This window comes from Gossypium arboreum, chromosome 12, assembly GCF_025698485.1.
Source record: "Gossypium arboreum isolate Shixiya-1 chromosome 12, ASM2569848v2, whole genome shotgun sequence".
Taxonomy (NCBI): domain Eukaryota; kingdom Viridiplantae; phylum Streptophyta; class Magnoliopsida; order Malvales; family Malvaceae; genus Gossypium; species Gossypium arboreum.
Genome location: NC_069081.1, coordinates 114,043,253 through 114,066,653, shown reverse-complemented (window position 1 = coordinate 114,066,653; position 23,401 = coordinate 114,043,253). Strand labels below are relative to the sequence as shown.

The following is a 23,401-nucleotide window of genomic DNA, read 5'->3' as shown; positions in this document are numbered from 1 at the left end:
TTGAATAAAAGCACATTAAAAATTAATCCAATTTAAAACTATATATATATAATTAACTTAAAACATTGATAAAATAAAATACCTATATTTAACAAAATTAACTTGTAAAAATAACTACAAATCTTAAAATCCTACTAAAATAAGTAACAAATAACTCTGATATTGGAATTATCAACCAGCAAGTAACAAATGACTACTCAAATTTGATATAAAGTACATCCTCACAAAAATTAACCCATAACTAAATAATTAAATTATATTATTTTCCACTTTTTCTTAAGTTAATACTTGCATTAATTCAAACAATAATCTTAAAATCTTTTACTTATAATTAAAAAAGCACTTTAGATATCATCAAAATAATTTTCAATATCAAAATATAATATATATATATAGTTTTTATTTTTATTTTTGAAATTAGACTCAACAATTTAATGAATAAAGATACCAGCTTGAGAAAAGCAAGTAGCTTAAATATTACTTATGATCAAAGAAAATATATAAATACCAAAATAGAAAAAGGATTTAGATATCATTTTATGATATTTCAAAAAAAAACTACTAATTTATGGATTAAACTTTTAAAACACCACCAAAAGCCGTTAATTAGTATTTAAAAGCGAAAATTAGAAGAAGACAACAATAAAATTTAAAAACTCTACAACGGCTGTAGTAAATAATAATCATTGTAAAATTGCAATCAATGTTATTCTATTAATTGAATATTTATTAACACTTAAGCACACATTAAAACATATAATATTCCTTGACTTAGAACTGAGATTGTACTAGGTGTTCCAAAGAAATGTCTAATAAATAATTATTTTATGAAATATAATAACTAATCAGGTACATTTATATAGTTAAAAAAAAGGTACAATTATAGAAGTACCATTTATTTAAGAATGAGAGGTCCCAAGGGCATAATTCCCAAAAATAGTACATTATCAAATTACAAATCAGGTACAACAAATTAATTTACAACTTGCCAAATGATAGAACCTGAAGATATTGGGGTACAATATGATTCATTTAAATGGAAAGGATAGAGATGTCCAAGGCTGCTGATTTCGAGTATAAAATGACAAGTAGAGTTTGAAAATTACTTGTAACGTATCACAATCGTTGCTGTCGAGTATACTCCCATAGAGCAATGGCTCCACTCACATGTACATTAAGTGATCGAACAACTCCCAGCTGAGGTATCTCGATGCAAGCATCCAAAACATGGATTATATCCACTGGTATACCCTCTTTTTCACGCCCAAGAACCAACACCTACCAAGACAATAGAACACAGACATCAATTCCCTCACTGCATCGATTCAAGTCGGTAGTTACTTTTTCAGAGAACCACCTTCTGCTGATAATGGAAACTGAAAAATGCTAAAATTAAAAACCCAACAGAATTGATGAAATAACACCTGGGCTTAGTGTAACAAAGCTAGCAACAAGGCCGAGTAATTACTTGACAGCAAAGTGCCAAATAGACTTGTTAAAGGATCACTTACAGTCTTTTTCGGATAGATATACTGATCAAGAGGTACACTGTTTGCAGTTTGCTCTAGTCCCAAGATCGAAAAACCTTCCCGCTTCTTTTTCTCCAAGAATTGTTTCACACTATTTACAGGGACCTCTATAACAGGAACCCATTTCTCTGCTGTCACACTGCAGAGCACAGTTTATGTGAGTGGATGATATGTCAATTTTTGTTTGCTATTTAGTTTAGCACTCAGATATAACAATCACAGTGTCCACATTTATTTTTTGTTGAGTTTTAATGGGTAGTATATGTTTGTTCTTAATTTAGCATATCATCTTCAGTTAAGTCTCAACCAAACAGAAGGCAGGTCATTAACTCCAGTTACATAAGAACACAATCATTCACCTAACGTGAATAGGCATTCATTTTTCATATGATAAATGCCAAACAAATAAGGGTGATACAGAGAGTTACAGCACAAATGAAAACTATCATCAGAACCTGATGAGTTGAAACTGTTTGTCCTGTACTATTTTTGCATCTGCAACAGCTAACCCCTGTGTTTTAAAAACCTGAAAGGAACAAGACTTAGGAGTGTTTGTGTGAACAGTAGACATGCTAAATAAATTGCAATAATAACTTCAAAATAATAAATGATAAATAAGAATCAAGGTACTAAGAAAAAAGAAATACGACTTAATAACCAGCATACCTCACAGGTACGTGCCAATCCAGCAAGGTTGGGTATGCGATCAATCAATGATGCTACTAGGATAATATGCTGCCGATTTCCTCTTATCCTCTCCATAGCCAAGCTTCTAGACTTCCACAACTGATCAAGAAGATCATCTTCCTTTTCCATTTCTGTTTTGCGCATTATTAGTGATGCAATACAACAATTAAAAACTTTGGGTTATCAGAAGAAGAGAGAGAATGAAGGGGTCAAAACATGAATGTCACCAGCTCTATTGCCTAAAAATGCAATTGACAGTCTCTCATAATCCAAGCCTAGAACATGCAATTTCACAAATACGGTGCAAACTGTTGAGAGCTTTAACCTTCAAATTATTAACTTCTCAAACTTAATACATACCAAGAAGTTGCTTGTACACTTCTCCCTTGCACAATAAGGAACTGGAACCCAAGTCTGGCTTCTCATGTTTAGAGAAAGTAATCTTTTTCTGGAAGTCCAAATGAGCATCTTTAGGCAACTCCAATTTCTCTTCACAAGCGCTAGATACTTCTTCAGTCGATCCAGAACCTGCAGCCATATTTAGACTCTCATTCTTGATTGTGACAATATCCTTCGCCATCGAACATCTCAGGTCTTCCCTCACATCCTGAAGTAACAGAAAATTAGATATGAAGAAAGCATCACAAAAAAATATAAAGCACACAACTGCTTACATTCAGAAAGTTGATCACTTGTTCCATGAGAGATGTTGGAACACATTCAAACCCGATTTCCTGCAATTTTTACCACAGAGCGAAAATGGGAGTTAATGGAGAAGAACAAAAGCATTTCCAGAAACATGAATATAGGTTACGACAAAATCAAACACCATGTTAATATTTTGATCACACAGTTCAAAGTAAATATGCAATAAGTAAATTTACAACCCTGATCTTTCAATAACAATGCAATTTCAGGAAGCAAAAGTCTGTCAGCAGGTAAGTTAATTACAAAACCACAGTACTAAGTGAATCCTCACCAAAGAAAGAAAATTTGTCCACCAATAGTATTTATCCAGTGATGATTTCTCAATAATCATAATTAGCTTGCCAGAGAATTTATTCATGTAGAAAAAATTGTGAAAGTCATAACTCGAATTTAGAAACTAACACTTAGCTCCCTAAACTTTCAAAACTAAGCCAAAAGCATTTATGAAATATCATACCTCTACCCGACTAACAAAAATTCCAGCAGGAGTAACACAGGTTTTGGGATTATAAGCATCCAGATAGCCTTCCATTGAAGCTCGCAAGCTGAGAGGCAATCAAATAAACATTTCAAGGTTCACATACATAACTCATCAGCAGCATGTAATGCAGACACCTAAAATATTGCAGTGCCATCTTATTCATCTAGTATTGCTTGTGTAACTAGACTTTATTGGAGAGTACTATCTCTTGTCTCTACTTCAACTCCCACTGATGAATCTTATTCAATAGTGGAGATATGAAAAATATGCCTTTTCAAGTTAACCAGTTGTATCCCAGTATAGTCGCTTTTTTTTTTTTTATTAGATTTGTGGAACACCCCCTTTTAACTCTATTCTTTCTCTTATCTTACTCTTTTCTAATTTTCTTTGCATAATATATCTCCATAACAGTTGAAATGCTTGGAAACATGAATTTTCTATGCTAAATTGTCAATCTATTTACCCTTGTAACATGGGCAGCGAAATGACAAATTACAAACTTAACAAAATATGCATTAACATTGCAAAGGAAATTTAGTTGACAACCTAAAACACAGTTCTTAGAATCGCAAAGTTGCCAATCATATGATACTAGAAAATGTTGATAAATTACCATACCGCATGCAATCAGAATTCTTTGCCAGGTACAATTTCAAATCCTCAAAGCACCTTTTTTCCAAAGGTATGAATTCAGAACTTTTAGAATCCAGTGATGGAAAAAAATTGCAAAGTACTTGGTGTAACAAAACCTGCAAAAAAATGTTAGAAAGAAAATTGCATTGACAAAGTAAAGACAACAAAAATTTGGAACGTGACATTCGTCAACTTGAGAGGAACTGACCTGAGTAAAGCCACGTAAGCTATGATGATGTGATGTTAGTAACGGAAGTATGGGAGGAAGTAGTTCATCCAAATGCCTGAGTTGAATGTCCTTAGAAGCATGGAGGATCACATTAGCTGCTATGAAGACATAGGAAGAAAGTGCCTGCATTTGATGCATACACCACAAAAATTCAGAATGTGAATAAGTGAGAGAGTTAATATCCTCCCCCTTTGTAGTGAGTAACTACATCTAACTAGACTAAGAAATTGGTTAGAGGTGTGCATGTGTCGGTGTCAATATGTTTGTGAGGTACATGCTTTCCTTTCCATATATATAGTATGGTATGCATGCTGCATATTATCTGTAATTATTCAACTACACATGAAGCCAATATAAATCATTCTTCATAGATGCTATGTCATGTGAATGGTGAATTTTATAAGATTCTCAAAAAGAATGACTAAATTAACATAGGATGAAGAATGCTGCAACTTGTAACAACGACAACTTATAAATCGAAAATCTATAATAAAAAAATTAACCAGAGGAAGCACAGATATCCTTATTTGGTTATTTTACCTGTGGCCTCATGTCATAATCTCGTAATAAGGGAACCAATTGCTCTGCAACCTGTGATATGATTATAACAATCAATAAAATCAGCTGAAAGACTACACTACACCTATCAAGTTATAGAAGCTTCAAACATGATTTCAGAAAATGTGGCTGGTCCTTCTAGATAGCAGTAGCATCATTCAAGCTTTTAGCAAATGATGCCATGCATAAGCGAAGTGAACTTCTAAAGAGGCCTCTTTTTTATTGGTGTCTGGACTCTAGACAGGGCTCCTTTCACTCACTTGAAATTCATATTTGACAATTCAGGCATGTAGACTGTTGGAATATGTGTGTTTCTGCACACATCTCCTGCATGAATGTTAAGCTTTATTTACTAAATAAATTTAAGATGGTGCATTACCAAAGAGGGAAACTTCATGTAAATATTAATTGCAAATGTTTCCAAATACTGGCGAACAGAAGGTAAGTTGTTTCTCTGCAAAAGAGACATGACCAGATATTAGTGGAGATATGTTACACAATCCAAGGTCAAAATAATTAATTAGAGACCATTCAGTATTATCAGTTTCTTCTAACTAGCAATGGAAGCCAATGAATTAATCTACAAAGTGCATCATACAACAAGTACATTTACCAGGGGTATGCAACAAAATAAGAAAATTAGTGTGTTAATACTGCCTGATTTATGGAACCACCTAACAATAACCTCTGTCGACACCAAATAGAAGCATTCAGTGTTTTGGAAGTATAAAGTAAACTAAACATTACATACACGAACACAGAGCAGGCATTCAGGAAAAGGAAAAATATTTGAGATAGGCTTTCATGAAATTTCTATCAAAACCAAAAAATTACTTGTTATTCTCTCGTAAACAACTTATCAAACTTACCACATTATGAAACTTAAGCGAACTATAATAAGTTAAGAAAGAACTATCAGATTTTCTAAAAGAAGCAACAGTTACTTACATAGAGAGCTATTTGCAAGCACTGTGACTATCAGATTTTCTAAAAGAAGCAACAGTTACTTACATAGAGAGCTATTTGCAAGCACTGTGTGACTTCTTCAACTATATCATCATCAACAAATTGTGACAAAACACATATCATTTGCCAAGCACGTATTTTTCGCCTATGGATCTGTTGAAATATGATAGGACAGATAATAAGCATTCCAACCAATCTGAAACATAGAATTAGAAACCTGAAGAGAATGAAGAGAAAAGTATCAGCTACCGCGCTATACTTCTTATACAACTCTTTTGCAAGCTCCTTATCATTTAGCTTCATAAAAAATGAATGCCATGAGAACTAGAATCCAAACATTTTCTGAGGAGGATTTTCTCCTATAAATAAATGCAGAAAAGTAGAATGTACTTTCTTTTTAAGCAAGTTTGGATAGAAATGGTTAGCTAAGGCAGCCATGTAACAAACAAGGTGGACATGCTGTGTATGCTAAACAGTGAGATAACATGATTATTGGAAAAATAACATGATTTCTTTGTGATAGGGATCTAAATGCATACACTACACTCCTCTCTTGAGAACAATCTTACCAAATACCTATTAGTCACAAGCATATGCGAGCATTAATTGTAAAACATGACCTATTTCTTCCTTTGCCAACTTGTTTCACAATGTCAACAAACTCGATTTAATTCCACAAGAACGCAATCAATTTTGCAATAAGAGGTTACAGACTTCTTGTGTTAATTGCATTAGTAAACATAGTAACTTATTAGATATAGCATTCTCATTAACAATGTGGAATAACAATCAATTAATGTTGTCAAAAAGAACAATACCACAGTATCCAAAAGCTCAAGCAGAAACAATTTTCCTGATTCAAGGGCTGACTGGGATGCTTTGTCTCCGGTAGATGATCCCGACCTATTGGTCAAGTCAGCAAGCTTGTAGAAGAGATTAGCAACACACACGCGTGCATACAACTCTGTGTTTATAAATGCCTGAAAACAGAAGAATATGATATAATGAGTAATTCCAGCAAAGCAATTTATTTATGACTTTTAATGCAATGGAAATTCAGAAAATCACCATTAAGAAAAAAAATACTATATTGTCAATAAACCTCCAAGAATCTAGACAAAAGCTCCTCCAAGATGATCACAGATTTAGAGAACCTATGAATAATTTCAGAACATGGTCTCTAGATTTTACAAAACCAAATGTGTATCTTTTAATAGAAACTTATTTAGAGACCCTAACCCTAATACATAAGATACTAAATGATGACATGCCAAAACAAGAAGTTATTTTTGGGCTAAAAGACGATATTAAAATTCTTATACCCCCAAATTTATAGAATTATATACACATAATAAAACAATAAATTGATAGATTGAAGAGCTTACCTCGGTCAACTCAGAATCTTGGATTTTAGTCAATAATGTAACTTCAGTTCTTGCATCATCGTTTTCAGATAACTCGGCTTCAAAATCCTCATCAAAAGCAACTGGAGGAGAAATTTCAGATTCGAAAGTTATTTTAGTATATAAGGTTAACATGGATATGACCCAAAAAGTGGAAAAGAATGAGACAACACCAGAGCCATAGAGTGTTAGCAGCTTCAGTTCTTTTATGTAGTATTTTATGGTTGTTGGATTTGATAGCAAGAGCCCTGTCAAATGTAAAGCTGCAAGACGGATAGTCCGGGGACTTTTTGTGCCCTCCTCCAGAAGCTTTTCAACAAACTGTACCATTGACATGGAGCAACAAATGAGATAGTCCTATAGAACTACCACATACAAAAACAACACACATGCACAATAAGCACACCCTTACACTAACACCAACACCCATAAATTCATACATATACAGAAGAGAAGAACCACACACCCATTTCAGGGGCCCAGGTTCATTATCAGCATCATGCATGTCCCCATCACTAAACAAGGATGGATGCAAGACAGAAGATAACAGTGCAGCAATATGTGCAACCCTCCGCTTGTTGCAGCTAGAATGCAATATCCAAGAAGAATGAACCAAACGCCAAATCATCTGCATCAATTATGAGAAAATATGTGAATATAGCTTCATCCAAGCAAACAAATATACTACAAGACTAGATGGTAAATTAAAATTGCTAAAGTTGAATTAATTCCTCCACACCTATATAAATTTGTAATTGGTTTTTTTTCTGAGAGCATTACACTAATATAATAAAATACAAAAAACAAAATGGCAATATCATAACGCAGTTTACAAAGGCAATATTATAGAAAAGATCAGCGAGATTTTAACAGAAAGACACAAGATAAAAGACAACACAGGAGTTACTTCCAGAAAGTAAGGGAAAATAAAAGTAAAGATTGATAACATCTATATATTAGCATTGAATTACGTGCACGAGGTAATTCTATATACTAAGTTACTGAAAGAAAATTCCAGTACTCAAAAGGTGTATCCCCCAACACAAAATCACTCCTTAAACAAATGACAATGAAAAATAACACTGCCAGGAAAGGAAACTGATAGAAAGAATACAGATGAATGCCATTCATTAAGACACAGCATGTCTAATCTGCTTGTCATTTTGACACACATATTACTAAAACAATGAACTGCCCCTTCAAAATGTCAAATTGATTCTGCAGCCACTATTGCTGATGAAAGAAATATTTTTGTGTTTATAAAATTCAAGGCAGAAGAATTCAGTCTAGAATTGTAATATTATCCCCTATCATCATTCAAAGACAAAACAAAACCCTGCATCCTTGGCTCCTAGAAAAGATCTCAGTGCTGAATAGTGTAACCGCTTCGATGCATGATTAGTGCAGAAATGATGACCAAATATTGAAATCTCAAACTTGAAATTCCAAAACAGTGAGGGAATAGCAGCTCCCTGATCAATTGCAACCCTTGCATCACACATAAACCATACTGAGCAGGGAGCTGTCAAAATGCATAGACAAAAGATCATATATGCATAAGCTTAAAATGAGAAAATTTATGTGAACCTGAGAATCTACACCAGTGAATCTGGAAACAACCAAAGACAACCTTCGTGAAGCAAATAGCTCCAAGGCCAATCTGATGGACCTCAAGATGGGTAAAACAGAACCCTCCCCAGCATTCTCAAGGCTACAAGGTTATTCAGGAAGAAATCAAACAGTATTAGGATCACCTTGTCGGCATATAATCAAAAGGGAAAGAAATATGTGACAGAATTAGACAAGAACAAACAAGTACTGCTAAATGACTCACCTTGAGATTGAACAACAATTTGAAACATTCCATCATATAACATGTAAATAAATGAAGCAATATATGTTGAAATACGTGTTTGCAAATTAGTGTTTACATAGAAGCATCTTTCGCTTCCGACAAAATACGCTGGTGAAATATATGAGTTAATATGGGCATAGGCATCTCAAAAGCCAGAGGAAAGAGATGCAAATTTAAATACTGCTTGAGTAAGCAACCTTCTTCCAGTAAATAATAAAAGATTAAGCTCAGCAATTTTTTTTACCTCTCAACAGTATCAGTAAAAATGTTTATGAGAGCAGCATCAGAGAAAAAAAAGCTACCATCCTCTTGCTGAAGCTTACTCCCAAAACTATAATAAGGAATTGAGAGTAGAGATTCCAAGATAACCCACTGAATCAATCACGAAAATCAGTTAGTATTTTGATTTATGAATTTGTTACTGTTAAAGATGAACTTGAATATGTATTAATTAAAAGCTGAAAAAAAAAAGCAAAATTTAAGACAAGTTTCACATCTCAAGAACCTATATACAAGTTCCATACAAAAAGAAGAAAAATGTACTCTCAAAACCTTAACATTATGTACTTTGTGGAACTTTAGAAAATAAAATTTACCAAAATCGTTCTTTGCTAAACTCATTTTCCAAAAAATACTTTAATTAAAAAGCCTTATCCTCTATAAAGATTTAAATAAATATAGAATACCTCAATACAGACGAATATAATTTCAAACAAGAATCCTAAAATAAGTGGAAAGAAAACACTTCTAATCATGATTTTATATAGTAACAAAAGTAAATCTTAAATGCTACATTATACATAAGCAAGAATATTTAAACATGGAAAACTTAAAATTCATCCGAACTAAGACATATAATGATTTGATCACATTAGAATTCAAAACCTCATACCAGTACAGTTTGAACTGTTCATTAAGCTATGAAAAATAACTGTATTAACAACCAAACATCTTTAATTAGTTTTAGCAAAATCTTCAATAATTTTTAAGGTCAAGGCAAATTAGAAGGGAAAAGAGCACAAATCTTAAAAATACTGATACAAAGCCAAAAAATTTAGGTTACATCTATGTGTGTTAGGCAAAATTAGAAGGAAAACATAATAAGAATTTTAAATATATATATTGTAGATACACTATTTTTTTTTTCTTTTTGAAGGAAAGATACACAAAAGTTTCAAGTTAACATCTGTCATCCAATTTTAGGAGTGCATCAAAATCAACAGTATAACTCTGAATGAGTTCAGACACCAAAACTAAACGAAAAAAGATAAAGGAAGACTAATGTTACACCTAACAAATAAGAAATGGCCAAAAACAGCCTAACAAATAAGCATTACCTTCCAATTAAGCAAAACTGCCCGCCTAGTGCGCACCATAAACCCAACAGCAAGAAGATTATTGATATTCTGAAGAAAAGAAAGAACCAAGGTATCTAACCAAGGTTCACCTTCTATTGCAGGTTGTAACGACTTGCTATTTTCCATAAAAAGGACCAAAATTTGAGGAGCCAATACAGAGACAAGTGCTTTCAACGCAGGAGCTAACGCTTCATATGCAGCAATACGTACTTCAGCTTCACTCTGGTTTTAGGCAATCATATTGGTCACACAAATGTTTAAAGAAAGGTCATATTTTGCAACAAGATGCCCAAAAACTCACCTCAGAGTTGCAAGTTGGAGATGTGATAGTATTACAGAAGAATTTCCACACAGCAGTGAAGGCAGAATTTAATAGAATACCGGTTCTGTGTTGTGCACACCAGGCATAGATATATGCAACAGCTTTAACGGAGATTGTCTGTTCATATATATATATATGAAATTTAGACATGTTTAACTTCACCTTAAAAGAAATAAGAACAAATAGTAACTATAAAAGAGAATATTTATAGATGAGAAATGCAGAGAGAGAGAGCAATTAATGAGCACCAAAGGCAGTCGTTTCAAATTATCTTCTTTGCAGTCGATGAAGGTGAGGTATATTGAAGTTCTTGAACATAAGCTACAGTTCTAAAGAAGAAATCAATTAATGAAATGAATAAATAATATAATGGGACGTACAGCTTGCAACACAGCAGTTGTCAAGGAAATTGATAATCTTCGTTGACTAGGACCACCAAGTTTTCCTCTCACAGAACTAGGCAGAACCTTGTCCTCTATATCAGAACCAGATGAGAATATGGAACAAGACAAGTTGCAAAAGGATACAAGTTCCTCCTGCATGCAAACAGAACATCTATGTAGAGCTCTCTCAATAACAGGTTATTAGCAATGCTCATTATTTGACAAAATGATTTAGGAATTCCCGTTGTTTATTAAAACAAATTAGGAAGGCATAACTACCAGTATAAGAAGTAAAGAATCAGTGAACATATTGTAAATGTTTGAAGCTTCTGCCTCACTTGATTGCTCCTCTGTCTCCAGTCGCTGAATTTCAAATTTGGTTTGAACTTTGGGCCCATGTTTTCTCCTCTGCATTACCTGGATCTCTTGAATTAAGCCCAATATAAGGGAGAGAAATTTCACAGGTACCCACTCTGAATGGTTATTTTGTTTACGAATATTTGTTCCATGTTGTTGTATAAACTGCACAATCAAATATAAAAAAAGAAAGAATTTCAGACTCCTATTGTGCAAAACTATCAAATGATATTTGAAAAGGAATGCCAGAATCAACAGATACAATGCAAACGATTCTTCATGCAGTCAGCTGCAGAACATTTTCATGGGAAACAGAACCCTGTACAACCTTTCAACCGACAAAATGTAGTAACTAAGATTCCAGATGTTCAATAGAGCACAGGCATTAGAGAAGAGAATAAGTAAATAACACAAGCATCCTAACAGGATAAGATATATGAAAACATGAAAACCAACAAAGGACCATGATGAAGGGAGAAAGATCCCCTTTTTTTAAATAAAAAACAAATGATCTTTGAGCTTTTCTTTTTCAAATTGATATCTGCACATTCATATTTCAGAGAGACATCATACTAAGTGCTTACATTTTAAAACTTTGATATGAAAGAGTTTTAACATTAGGCTCAACTATAAAATTGTAATTAGGTACCTAAAGTGTTTTTAGTCAAAAGTGGCACCTAAACTATATAAACTTCGTCTCATTTACCCAAGTGTACTATCTCCAATAAGAACATGCCACATGTCACGTTCTTATTGGTTCATATCATGTTTTGGGGTAAAATGAGATAAAATTGATAGCTTAGGTATCATTTTTTACCAAAAAAAACTTTAGGTATCTAAATGAGGAAAGGGGTATAGAGGTCAATTTTGCATTTAAGCCTTACCATTAATGCCTTGAAGTAAAAAATTGGTTTTTTTCAGTTACATTCTATAACCTAAAATATATACCGATCAACAACGAGAAAAGAATAAAATGATAAATAAAAAGATTGAGCGCATAAAGGGAAAATTGAAGGCAAACCATCATTAAAGGTGCTAATTGATGTTCTTCCTTGATTACAAGAAATAGTACTCTTGCCCATCTTCTCACTTCAAATTCCCACACATCCAAGTCTTCATCGTCAAAATTTTGAAATAAACAATGATGAATAATAAACCGTTCTGGAAATTCATTGAGACTTTCCAAAAGCTGCATCTGGATACCACCAGAACGAGTAACTTGATGATTTTGCAAAAGCCAGTCTTGTACTCTTACACGTAGCAAACCTGAAGAGATGGACCAATTTATACATATAAAAAAGAAGCTCCTCCATTGAGCAAATAGACAAGCAAAGCAACTTCAGAAAATAATTTCATGCAATTAGGATTGATGTAGATCGATAAGAAGGTAATAGGAGATGAGGAAAAAATCCAGATCATAAGGTACCAAGTAAAACAAGCACTAAAGTTTCAGAGAGAAAAAAAGAAGATTCGATAGCTAAGGCATACTTCAGACTAAGGATATTTTAATTATCTTCCCCACATCCTGTATCATTACAATATAAGAAATTTTTATATAAATCTCATCCACCTCTGATGCTTTTTCCCGAAAACATCACCAAAAGTGTCCCCATCCAACTTAAATATCTTCTGAACCCAGTCCTTACCATACTCAAAGCTAGCTACACAACACCAAAAGTGTTACTACATTGTGCAACAGTCATTTCCTCAATAAAGCCCCCTTGAGGGTTGTATGCTTGAAACCTCCAATTCCTTAGCTCCAGTGAAGAGAAAACATATTTTCAGTCAGGGAAGTGAAACGAGTGAAACAGTGAAAAGAGAGTTGTTATAAAGTTCAATAAATAAAGCTTTGAGCTCCTTTTTTTTTCAGTAGACAATCATTCGACTCAATTTAAATCATAACCAGAGATCTAAAATAGGGAAAAAAGACGCATAAAGAATACCTAATTCATATGGAAATTCATAAATGCCATTATGGATAATGCAGCAGCAAATGAAGCTAGCAAATAGCTAGGTTTATAAAATAAGATATAATGTTCTTCCTACCACCATAATCAGTAACTTCCCGTGGCAAAGTAGAAATGAAGTGCAAAAGTATCTCAAGAGAAACATCACTTGCTGGCACCATAGAAGCAGCAGCCTCTACTACTTTTTCACAGACTGACAATTACACAAAAAAAAAAAAAAAGAAGGTGTCACAAGGATTCTGAAAGCCTTCAGTGGTTGCATAGTATATGTGTAACTATAAGAAACATCATTAAAATTCTTAACCAGATTGGTACCTCGAAAACGGTAATTAGGATTGAAATGTTGTTTGCTACTCTCAAGAACATATCTAAGAAAATCGAGCAACTCTGTCCCATTATCATGCAGAAAGTTCTCCAAAGAATATTCCAGTTGGACCTCATCAACAGTACCAAATTCATAAGATTTTACTTTATTGTTGCTGTATTTATAAGCCCCAAAAGCAGATGCAGCAATACATTCTGCAAGACCCATCAAGCCGGCTCTACTAAAAGATTTCCTTTTAGCAAGGGATGCTAAGCTGCTTAAAAAGATAACTGTTTCCCTGTAACAATAACATATCAGGCTCAAGGATATCCCAACAGAACAGTTATTGTCCATCAATCATTATAGACATTTCTACTGCTCCAGAGATTTAAGTAATTTCTCTTGCATTTGCATATGCCTGCTCCCAACTAGTGAACATCGTTATAGAGCTTATTCACAGAGAATTTATAGATTCATAGGAGTGCAATGGTTGAAGAAAGGGAAGTGACTTGTAAGGCATGTAAGCATCAAACATAACAGAATTTGACCCATTTAACAGCTTAGAAGTTTCCAATGCGCCAGACAGCCAGTACTTTCTCTTTGATTTGACCATAATGAAATCAAAGGTATGCATGTACTGTGGCCCACTAAAAAAAATAGTTTTTATGGTTATTTATAGAGAAAAAGAGGACTCATTGAAGCCCAAACCTAGATGAAAAGGGAAATAACTGGTCAAAAAAGCACACTTGGATTTGATAAAATTTAGGGTAACCAACACCGTACTGAAAGTCTGATCATTGTCAATATGAAGCTAAGTGATCTAACATTTCTAAATCTTACCCAATTGCAAGCCAAACAATTATTTAGAGTTTATATACATAAAACATAAAAATAAAAAAAATGAAGAAAGCATTCTTGAAAGGCTGCAATATGGAGTTAAAAGAAAAATAGTTTCTTCAACTACCATGTATCTAAGATATGTCCTAAAAGATAAAATGATTGCATAACATTAGGAGTCTTTACATTTCATTCATTATCTTTGAGTATCTAGAAACCTTACTTTGGCAACAATGTCCAGCATAAAGGAAAAAGTCTCAGTTGGGTTTAAGTAGCAAAGCTCACCAATAAGATTCGAATGAACAGCTAATACTCATTGTTTATTCCCAACTAATATGCATGTCAAAGACAACATTAATTAGAATGAAAAAGAATAATCATACATAAATCATTCTTGCCAACCTAACTTAGTTTTACAGTTTTCTACAAGTTGCATTCTACAATACTAAAAAACTAATTAATTAAATAAAAAAAATCAGACCTATAATTCATACCTTGCATTCAAGTAGCTTGAATAGTGATGCAAAAAATGAGTAGCACCCTCAATTGTTTTTGAAGAGTAAATCCCTTTAACACCTAAAAGTTGAGAAAAAGAACAGCTTATTGAAATATGGAATTCTAAGTTAATCATCTCAGCTCAGAAGATTCAAAGAAACATTAACCAGTCAAAATAGATGGAGTAAACCAACAACTGCACAAATTAACGTAGAGAGTGAGACTACAAAGAATAAAACATGAATAAACTCAAGCGTTTTTACATGAAATTTTAATATGGAAGTATCTTACTTAGGTGGCTAACTAGAAGGTCAGAAAAGAAAACAAGAGGAAAAGAGAACAAAGGAGAGATGCCATTTATGGAGATGCTCAACCTAAGTTCCAAATTACATAATCACAGTTAATGACAAACACGGATTGAAGCATGCTAGGAAGTTTAGGAGAAAATGTATTTTGCATCAGATTGCATGCCAATGACTTGTGCCCGAACATAGAAAGAAAAAAGGGTAAAACAATGGGGGTCTCAGGCTTATTTATGTAAAGTTGCACATCAACTGAGAAAGAAGAAACAGAGATCAGGCCGTGAAAGTGACAAGACTGTAAGATTTATCTCTTATAAATCTACTTATTTAAATCCAATTGGTAATATGATAATACAAACTATTCCATGCTAGCTAATTCAGAAAGGAAGTAAATCAGATTCAGGGCAAACCAAAATCACTGTGGTGAACTGGATCATTCAAAGCTTCCATCAATGAACCGTGAATAAAACTCTCAGGTACTGACTTCACACAGCTTCCATAATTTCTCCATTCTATTCCCAAAAATGACTGCATGATCATGCACCTAACTGCATTATTTTGAAAAGAAAGAGAGAGCACACTATGAAAAAGTCTGCAATAAACCATAAATTAAGTTAGCCCTAATTGAGGTCATGCCAGCAAGACATCAATACCTTGAGGATTATCATGACAAAACCCTCTCTTCCACAAAATTGATAACCAGCTAAAGACTTCAGCCCAAGTTTCTGACTGAGTTTGATGCATGCTTCCACTAATAGCACTCACGAAGTTATCATGTGAGACAGAAAATTGAAGCAACGAAGTTATCTGCAAGAAACAAAATACTTAGGCAGGTAGGCAGAGAAGAACGGAGGTTCTAATAGAGTTTCGCATCCTACAGAAAAAACAAAAAATATTATAAGAGTCATAAGGCATCTTCTTTAGCATCAGTGAAAGAAGGTTGCTTCATTACAGCAAGACAGTGGGACATAATACATTAGAGACATGCCGCCATGCAAGTGGAAAGATGACCATAACTATAAATCAAAAACTTAAGTTCACTGATTGTGTAGGTGATCCTGTAAAATAATAAATAGTCAACTAGGGCAAACAATTACCAACATCTTTTCATCATATATTCTGTGCAAAGAAATTTTGAGTAACTTCAGGAGGACAATGACAGAAACCTTATATCTTCAAACTTTTGCCACCACATCCAAGTGTCTAAACAAGTAATTAAAGAATCCTCAAAAGGGCCACAAAAGTACTCCAATCTCTTGCCAATAATATAACATATTTCTTCAAACATTTTCTGCACATCCAAGGGTCTAAAAACTCTCTCATTCAAGCATCATGCACTATAGTTCTCATTGGTGTTGTGGTTGAAATTAACACCTAGCAACTATTTTCTTCATACTTTCCCTTATAGAGAACATGTCCCTGCTGCATTATTTATCACATAAATTAACTTTTGCTAACCAGACAAAATCAAATTTCTATAATGTCTTTCTGTCACCATCATCATCGGTTACTCCTCTATCAATGTACATACAGGTGATCTAAGGTCTATCTAATTAAGCCAACTGAACCAATAATTTCATAAAAATGGATTTTATCAGCACCTGATGATTCCAAGCAGCCTCTACAAGGTGAGTACCGTACTCTTCAAGCATTTCAAATAAGAGAACGAAAGCCTCCCACTGCTGCTGACTATTCATGCCTGAATCAACTGCGTTGCAGATTTTCCCTACCCCTAGTGACTTTGCTTCTTTATAAGCCCAGAGCTCTCTCTTTGTCACACCATGAGGAACTGAATGTTTCCCTTGGGCTTTCTTCTCTGAAATATCAGAATGATGTTGGTTCCCACTATCCATACATAACAGTGTCTTCAGTATATGCAATGACTGCTTCCTCACTAGGCCTTCCTCATCAACCTGACACATCATCAAATAAAGAAATAATAATGAAAAGGACAGTAAGTTCATCTATATTAGATAAACTTAAATCAACAAGAAGAGGGAAAAAGGTTTGGTCAAATACCAATCCTCTTTTGATTTCATTCCAAAGATCTTTTTCACTTCTTATATCAAACTCTTCCGCTCCATCACTCATGTTAGCATTTTGAAAAGTTCCACCACAGGAGAAATAAGACAAATATAGGGAAAGTATCCTGTATGCATCTCTCCTCTCTAATGATCCAAGAGAGAACAATTTTCTACAGCACTTCCACACTCTCATAAAGAAAAGATTCCTGAAAGCCAACCAGATTTAGTCAGTAATGTAAGGATTCAGGTCAAGTTAAATAAGGTAAAAAGAAAATCAATAACAAGCACAATTTGCAAACAACCATCTACCTGGACATTATATGTATCTCCCTATGAACTGAGATTTCAAAAGAGCTTTGAGAAACAAATGCTTTGAATATGACAGGTAGAAGAAAGCCAATTGTACAAGACCGACTTTCTGAACCTTGTAAGAGTAATCTTTCAGTCACATTACACAAATTCCAAAGTAAATTAGCAGTGAAACTTTTAACAGAAGACAAGTTTTCTGAAACTGAGCCTGTAAGTGGAGCAGCTTGAAAATTTCGTAGCGCAGCATCCAAAGTAATGCTTAAAACATGGCATGATAGTGGCAAGGGAAAATATCCAGATATAAACAGGTTACAATCCTTGCCAACATGCAAATTTTCTATTAACTTCTCAATCAAGTCACTTGAGACATAGAAAAGTGAGCTTCTATCCAATCCGGTACCTTGCAAATCTCCATTTTGAATTATACCAGCAGACAAGCCAATAGACCTTAGGGAAAAAGGCACCAAATTTTCTTCCAGAACTTCCCAGGCATGAATACTTTGCACAACATCAAAAAATGAATCTGCAATCTAATATAAAACATCATGCATTGACCAGACTATAAAAAATAAAAAGAAGAAGATGCACGTAACTAGATGTCAAACAGGGTAAATATAAGCTAAATAAAAGCACCTAATTATTCTACCTGGTTAAGAAGCTCTTGGTCAAAATCATGTCCCATTTTCATCAGTGGAATAAACCCTTTCCATAAAAAAGATTGCAGCTCTTCACGACCAATATCTGCTTAGAAATTGCCATTAGTAATGAACTTCATAAATAAATTGTGATCCGTAAACAAAGCAAGGATAAAAGTCTCATTAGTTTCAGCTCAACAGATAAAACCTATTTATTAAATTACAAATCTCAGAATCACCCAAGGTGACAATTAATTCAGCCACTACAGTCTCTTAGCAAGGTAAACATGAACTCGACTTCACCTTAAACGAACCTTTAAGTTCTCTATGAGATAAGCCAGAGTCACCCAACTTTTCTTCGTAACATTTCAAAACGGTGGAAATAAACAACAAACGAAAATAAACTACCATAAAGAAACGCAGGACTAGGTTTACATTTTTCTTCTGAAAAGTGTCAATGGAAAAAAGCAAAGGAAAATATAACTGACTCGCTTTAGTAAGAAGATGGCATAAAGCTCCAATCATTGACGCAATACTGTTCCGACGATCAGAATCCAATTTCCCATCTCTGTTACCACTCTACACACACAAAAAAAAAATGCACAAATTGCTATAAAAAATATGGAAAAGAAAATAACTAATGGTAGAGTTTACTTCTTTTAAATAAAATAAGAAAAAAAACTAATTGCGATTTTTCGATTAGGGTTTAGTATAGTAGAAGCAGAAATTTACCTCAATGAGATCGGGGAGATCGTCGAGAATAGAAGAGAAAAGTGACGACGAAGATACGGCAGTTGAGGTCAATATACAATCCAACATAGGTGGAATGGCCGATGGAGGAATTTGTCCAAAGCTCTTTGACAGTGAAGAGATAACGGCGGCGGCCATGGCATCCAATGAGAAACTCTTTTTTTTTTTTGTTGTTGTTGTTCTTTTTAAATTTTTCCTCCAATTCTCTATAGAACTTCAACCGGAAAGAAAATGGCGCAACGGCTATAAATTGTTGTTACGACATAAACCGCCTTTTCTTTTATAAACCCTAGTTTGGTGGCGTTTCCGCCTTTTCATTTTTAATTAATAAAATACGTTAATTCATTAGGTTAGCATCTCTAGTATTTTAAAATTCTCAATGAAAATGAAAACTTTTTTTAAATAACAAATACTTTGCTTTTTATCTTTTAATAATTTTATATAATCTTAGATTATAGTACACTTGATGAAAATTTTATCTAATAAATATATTTATAAAAATTAATTTAAAATTAGTGTGGTTAGATTTGGATCAAATTAGTTGATTAAATCAAAAACTATTGGTATACAAATTCAAATAAAGGAGGATTGAACTGGACTTTGAACAAATTATTTAGAAAACGTAAAAATCCCAAAATTGGGATAACAAATAGGATTGATCCATTTTATGTTTTTACTCATTTTAATTATTTATTTAATTAATGTTGGACGGAAGGTTGAACCAAAAATTAGTGATCTGACTAATTCGACCACTTATCCAATATTAAAGCATTATATAAAATTCAAATGAGGTTTTGATTAAAATAATAAAATTAATATATTAAAATAATAATGTAACACTCCATACTCAACCCAATCATCAGGTTTGAGCTACTGGGTGCTACATTTGTTGCCAAAGCAATTATGATCTTAGTACTATACAATTCAACAAATTTTACATGTTATTATGTTCCATATGTAATCATGACATGTTATATAACAATTTTAGGGTTTAAACGAGTAAAAACCCGTTTTTAGTGAAATCAAAATAATGGTTTCGGGACCACAAATCCGAGTCTGAAAGAAAATTTGTTTTCATATTATTTCATCGTCTACATTATGAAAGAATATCGTATAAAAATTTCGTTAAAAAAATTTTACCGATTACATGTCTACTTTAATAAAGGACCAATTTACATAAAATGCAAAAGTTAAGTTCTAGTAGCTATAAGTATCAAATAGCTATGGAATTCAAAATTTGAGGTCCTTATATGGAGTTAGACCATTAAGTGGAGTTAGAAGATAAGTATGATGATTCATTCATGGAAATTTAATTAAAGAAAAAGATGAAATTGGAAAGTAAAATATGATAAATTAATAAAATAAGAAAATATCATCATTTTCATCATCTTTCCTAAATAGAAAAACATGGAAACCCTAGTTAAGAGAAAAGAGCTCATGCAAACTTACTTAGCTTAATTAAGTAAGTAATCTTGTTTCGTTTTTAGTAATTTTCTTATTTTTGAGATCGTAATAGCTTATTCTAGCTATCTCGGGGCTTAATTTGTAAAGTTATCAAAGTACTAGGGTTTTTCCATGGCTTAATATGTATGAATTCTGAAATTTATGGTAAAAAATGAAAGGTTGTTGACAGATAAACAACTTTTGTAAACTGAATTTGGATGAAATTGTGATTTAGGGACTAAATTGTAAAGATGTGAAATTTATGGAAAAATTCTAAACTTTACGAATTACTTGGGTTGTAAATGTTACATGTAAAAATCGGTTAGGCTTGGAATAAGGATTAAGTTGTATAAATTTCATTTTCCGAGCCTAGGGACGAAATAATCATTAATTAAAAATATAGGGGCAAAATGATAATTTTACCTAGAAAGTGAATTGAATATGAATTGTATTAAATTGAGTTAAATTTACTCATATAGGTTTGGATAGATCAAATACGGAGCTAGTTCGAGGTAAAGAAAAAGTAACGGAATAGTAGCATACAAGTTCACGAATATTGTCGAGGTAAGTTCGTGTAACTAAATTGTGTATATTTATATGTATGAATTAAATGTTATATATGTGAATTGTGTAATTGTTATTTATATGAAACTGATTATATATCCGACAAAGACTGATAAATGTCAAGTCTCGTTTTAATAAATAAAATTAGATGGATACAGGATTTCCTGAATTGGTTGTGGTCCTGCATATATTGCGAACACACCAAAGCTCAAAAGAACGTCCCGTTATTAGCCCTCTCGAGCTTCCCGTTATATGGTTCTTGCGAGCTTCCCGTTAATAGCTCTTCGGAGTACCCTGATCAGTCGTGATCCTGCATGTGTTGTGGGTACACCGCAGCTCTTATAAACATCCCAGTTATATGGTTTTTCGTGAGCTTCCAGATTAAAGGCTCTTTGTGAGCTTCCTGATTAATGGCTTTTCGGAGCTTCCTGATATGGCTCGCTTGAACTTCCTGATATATCGCTATCTGGAGCTTTCCTATTAATGGCTCTTCAGAGCTACTTGTTATAGGCTCGCATGAGCTTCTTGAATATGGCTCTTATGAGCTTCTTGTTATACAGCCCGGATAAGCTTCCCGTTATATGGCTTAAGAGAGAACTTCCCATTTATGTGCTCGTATGAACATTACTGAATATGAATTGATGAAGTATAAACTTATACACTTTATATGTACTACCCGAGTATCCATCGATATTTTAAATGATTTTGTAATGCCCCCGTACTCGAGACCATCGCCGGAGTAGAGCACGAGGTGTTAACGGACTTAATTCATTAATTAAACAGCTCAAACAATTTATTTTTAAAATTTCCAAACAAGTTGGTTAACTGCGTCATAGTCGCTTAAAAATTCATATCTCGAGTTTCGAAACTCGAAATTAAGATTCGTAAATATTTCCTGAAACTAGACTCATATATCTAGCTACTAATTTATTTCTAGAATTTTTGGTCGGGCCAATTAGTACAGTTTATTAGTTAAAGTCTCCCCTATTTCAGGGTTTGGCTACTCTAACCCCTGTACACTATGAATCAAATTTCTTTCTGTAAAGAAATCCAATGACTATGACGTTTGTTTCAATTAAAAATAGACTCAATAAGGAATCCATACATATAAATTGTGAGTCCTATTTATTTTTACACAAATTATGGTGAATTTCTAAAGTCAGAATAGGGAATCCAGAAATTACTCTGACCCTGTTTCACCAAAACGTAAATATCTCATAAAATACAACTCTTTTACCTATTTTTTTTCTTCCACATGAAAATAGATTCATTAAGATTCAATTAAATATTTTATTCATCATTTAATTCTATCTCTACTATTTTTAGTGATTTTTCAAACTCACGTCACTGCTGCTGTGTGATTCTGTTTTATAGCCAATTTCACCATTTTATGGATTTCCATAGATTAGTTAGCACATAAAGCATACGTGCTATCAAATATAATCTCGATTAGCCACTCCAATAGCTAATCATTCTCAAACATTTACATGTCATCCATGAACTATATCATAAGATTATATACACAAAAGGATTACAATGTTATACATGTCATATTTCCAAAATATGCAAGCCACCATACCGAGATGGTCCGTTGATAGTGTGAGCGTGCCTCCGACCGTCCTGATCTCCAAACCAGCTTGTAAAAACTACAAGGAATAGAAGGGAAGGAGTAAGCATAAATGCTTAGTAAGTTCACATGCAAATAACAAATAACTTAACAAAACAATTATACCAACCAACATTAGCATAATATCACCAAAACATATATCACATTTCTATTCATCATTCATCGTCTTACTACATTATTGTTGTCGTATCAAGTCTCAACCCGAGGGTTAAGTACATACCTGCCCAAAGTGCCCATTCCATAACAGTTACCAATACGTCACTTGCATCTTGAGTATTCTTCCATTTCACTAGAATTTTACCTGTTGAACACATCGGAATATAACTCGGATACATGGAAAGTTTGCACATAAGTGTCACATATGTAGCCAAGCTACCATGTAACCTGCCCATAAGTGAACTCGAACTCAACTCAATGAGCTCGGGCGTTCGCATCCATAAGTGAACTCGGACTCAACTCAACGTGCTCGGATGCCTAGTTACATTTCACGAACTCGGACTCAACTCAACGAGTTCGGATGCCCAAATATCCGAATCTATTCCTAAGGTTCAACGGGACTTTCCTCGTTCATACTTCTTTACCATTCTCCATGGAATACCCATGACGATACTTCGGTAGTCTTTCACATTTTTCACATAATTCATAAAATTTTTGCATGTTGTCCAACAATGACCA

At 33.5% G+C, this 23,401-nt stretch overlaps 1 protein-coding gene across 4 annotated transcripts; it reads right to left on the bottom strand.

Annotated features, from left to right (window-relative positions):
• Positions 1–854: 854 nt before the first annotated feature.
• Positions 855–19,462, bottom strand: LOC108479299 (uncharacterized). 4 transcript variants are annotated; one of them, XM_017781808.2, is made up of 35 exons: positions 19,075–19,462; positions 18,831–18,921; positions 18,354–18,448; positions 17,708–18,237; positions 17,394–17,604; positions 16,976–17,287; positions 16,028–16,181; positions 15,785–15,922; positions 15,072–15,153; positions 13,752–14,038; positions 13,516–13,629; positions 12,491–12,735; positions 11,392–11,634; positions 11,110–11,265; positions 10,709–10,846; positions 10,387–10,629; positions 9,294–9,421; positions 8,782–8,905; positions 7,661–7,822; positions 7,368–7,515; positions 7,177–7,277; positions 6,610–6,771; positions 6,041–6,088; positions 5,837–5,944; positions 5,205–5,279; positions 4,808–4,858; positions 4,247–4,390; positions 4,024–4,154; positions 3,382–3,469; positions 2,891–2,950; positions 2,577–2,823; positions 2,196–2,347; positions 1,985–2,055; positions 1,512–1,668; positions 855–1,278 (listed from the first exon to the last, which is right to left on the bottom strand). In XM_017781808.2, the coding sequence occupies exons 1-35, from the start codon at positions 19,228–19,230 to the stop codon at positions 1,117–1,119; spliced, it is 5,514 nt and encodes a 1,837-aa protein (XP_017637297.1). In that variant the 5' UTR covers positions 19,231–19,462; the 3' UTR covers positions 855–1,116. The 4 variants fall into 4 exon arrangements, with proteins under 4 accessions (XP_017637297.1, XP_017637298.1, XP_017637301.1 ...); XM_017781809.2 differs by lacking the exon at positions 6,041–6,088; XM_017781812.2 differs by lacking the exon at positions 19,075–19,462 and having other exon boundaries at positions 18,108–18,230; positions 18,831–18,865.
• Between the last annotated feature and the right edge of the window lie 3,939 nt (positions 19,463–23,401).

Coding starts and splice junctions, on each gene's coding strand:
- LOC108479299 (XM_017781808.2), bottom strand. CDS start 19,230: ATGGCCGCCGCCGTTATCTCTTCACTGTCAAAGAGCTTTGGACAAATT. Junction 18,238..18,353: donor ACCAAGAGCTTCTTAACCAG/GTAGAATAATTA, acceptor GTTTTATATTAG/ATTGCAGATTCATTTTTTGA. Junction 12,736..13,515: donor GGAAGTTACTGATTATGGTG/GTAGGAAGAACA, acceptor CCATCTCTTCAG/GTTTGCTACGTGTAAGAGTA.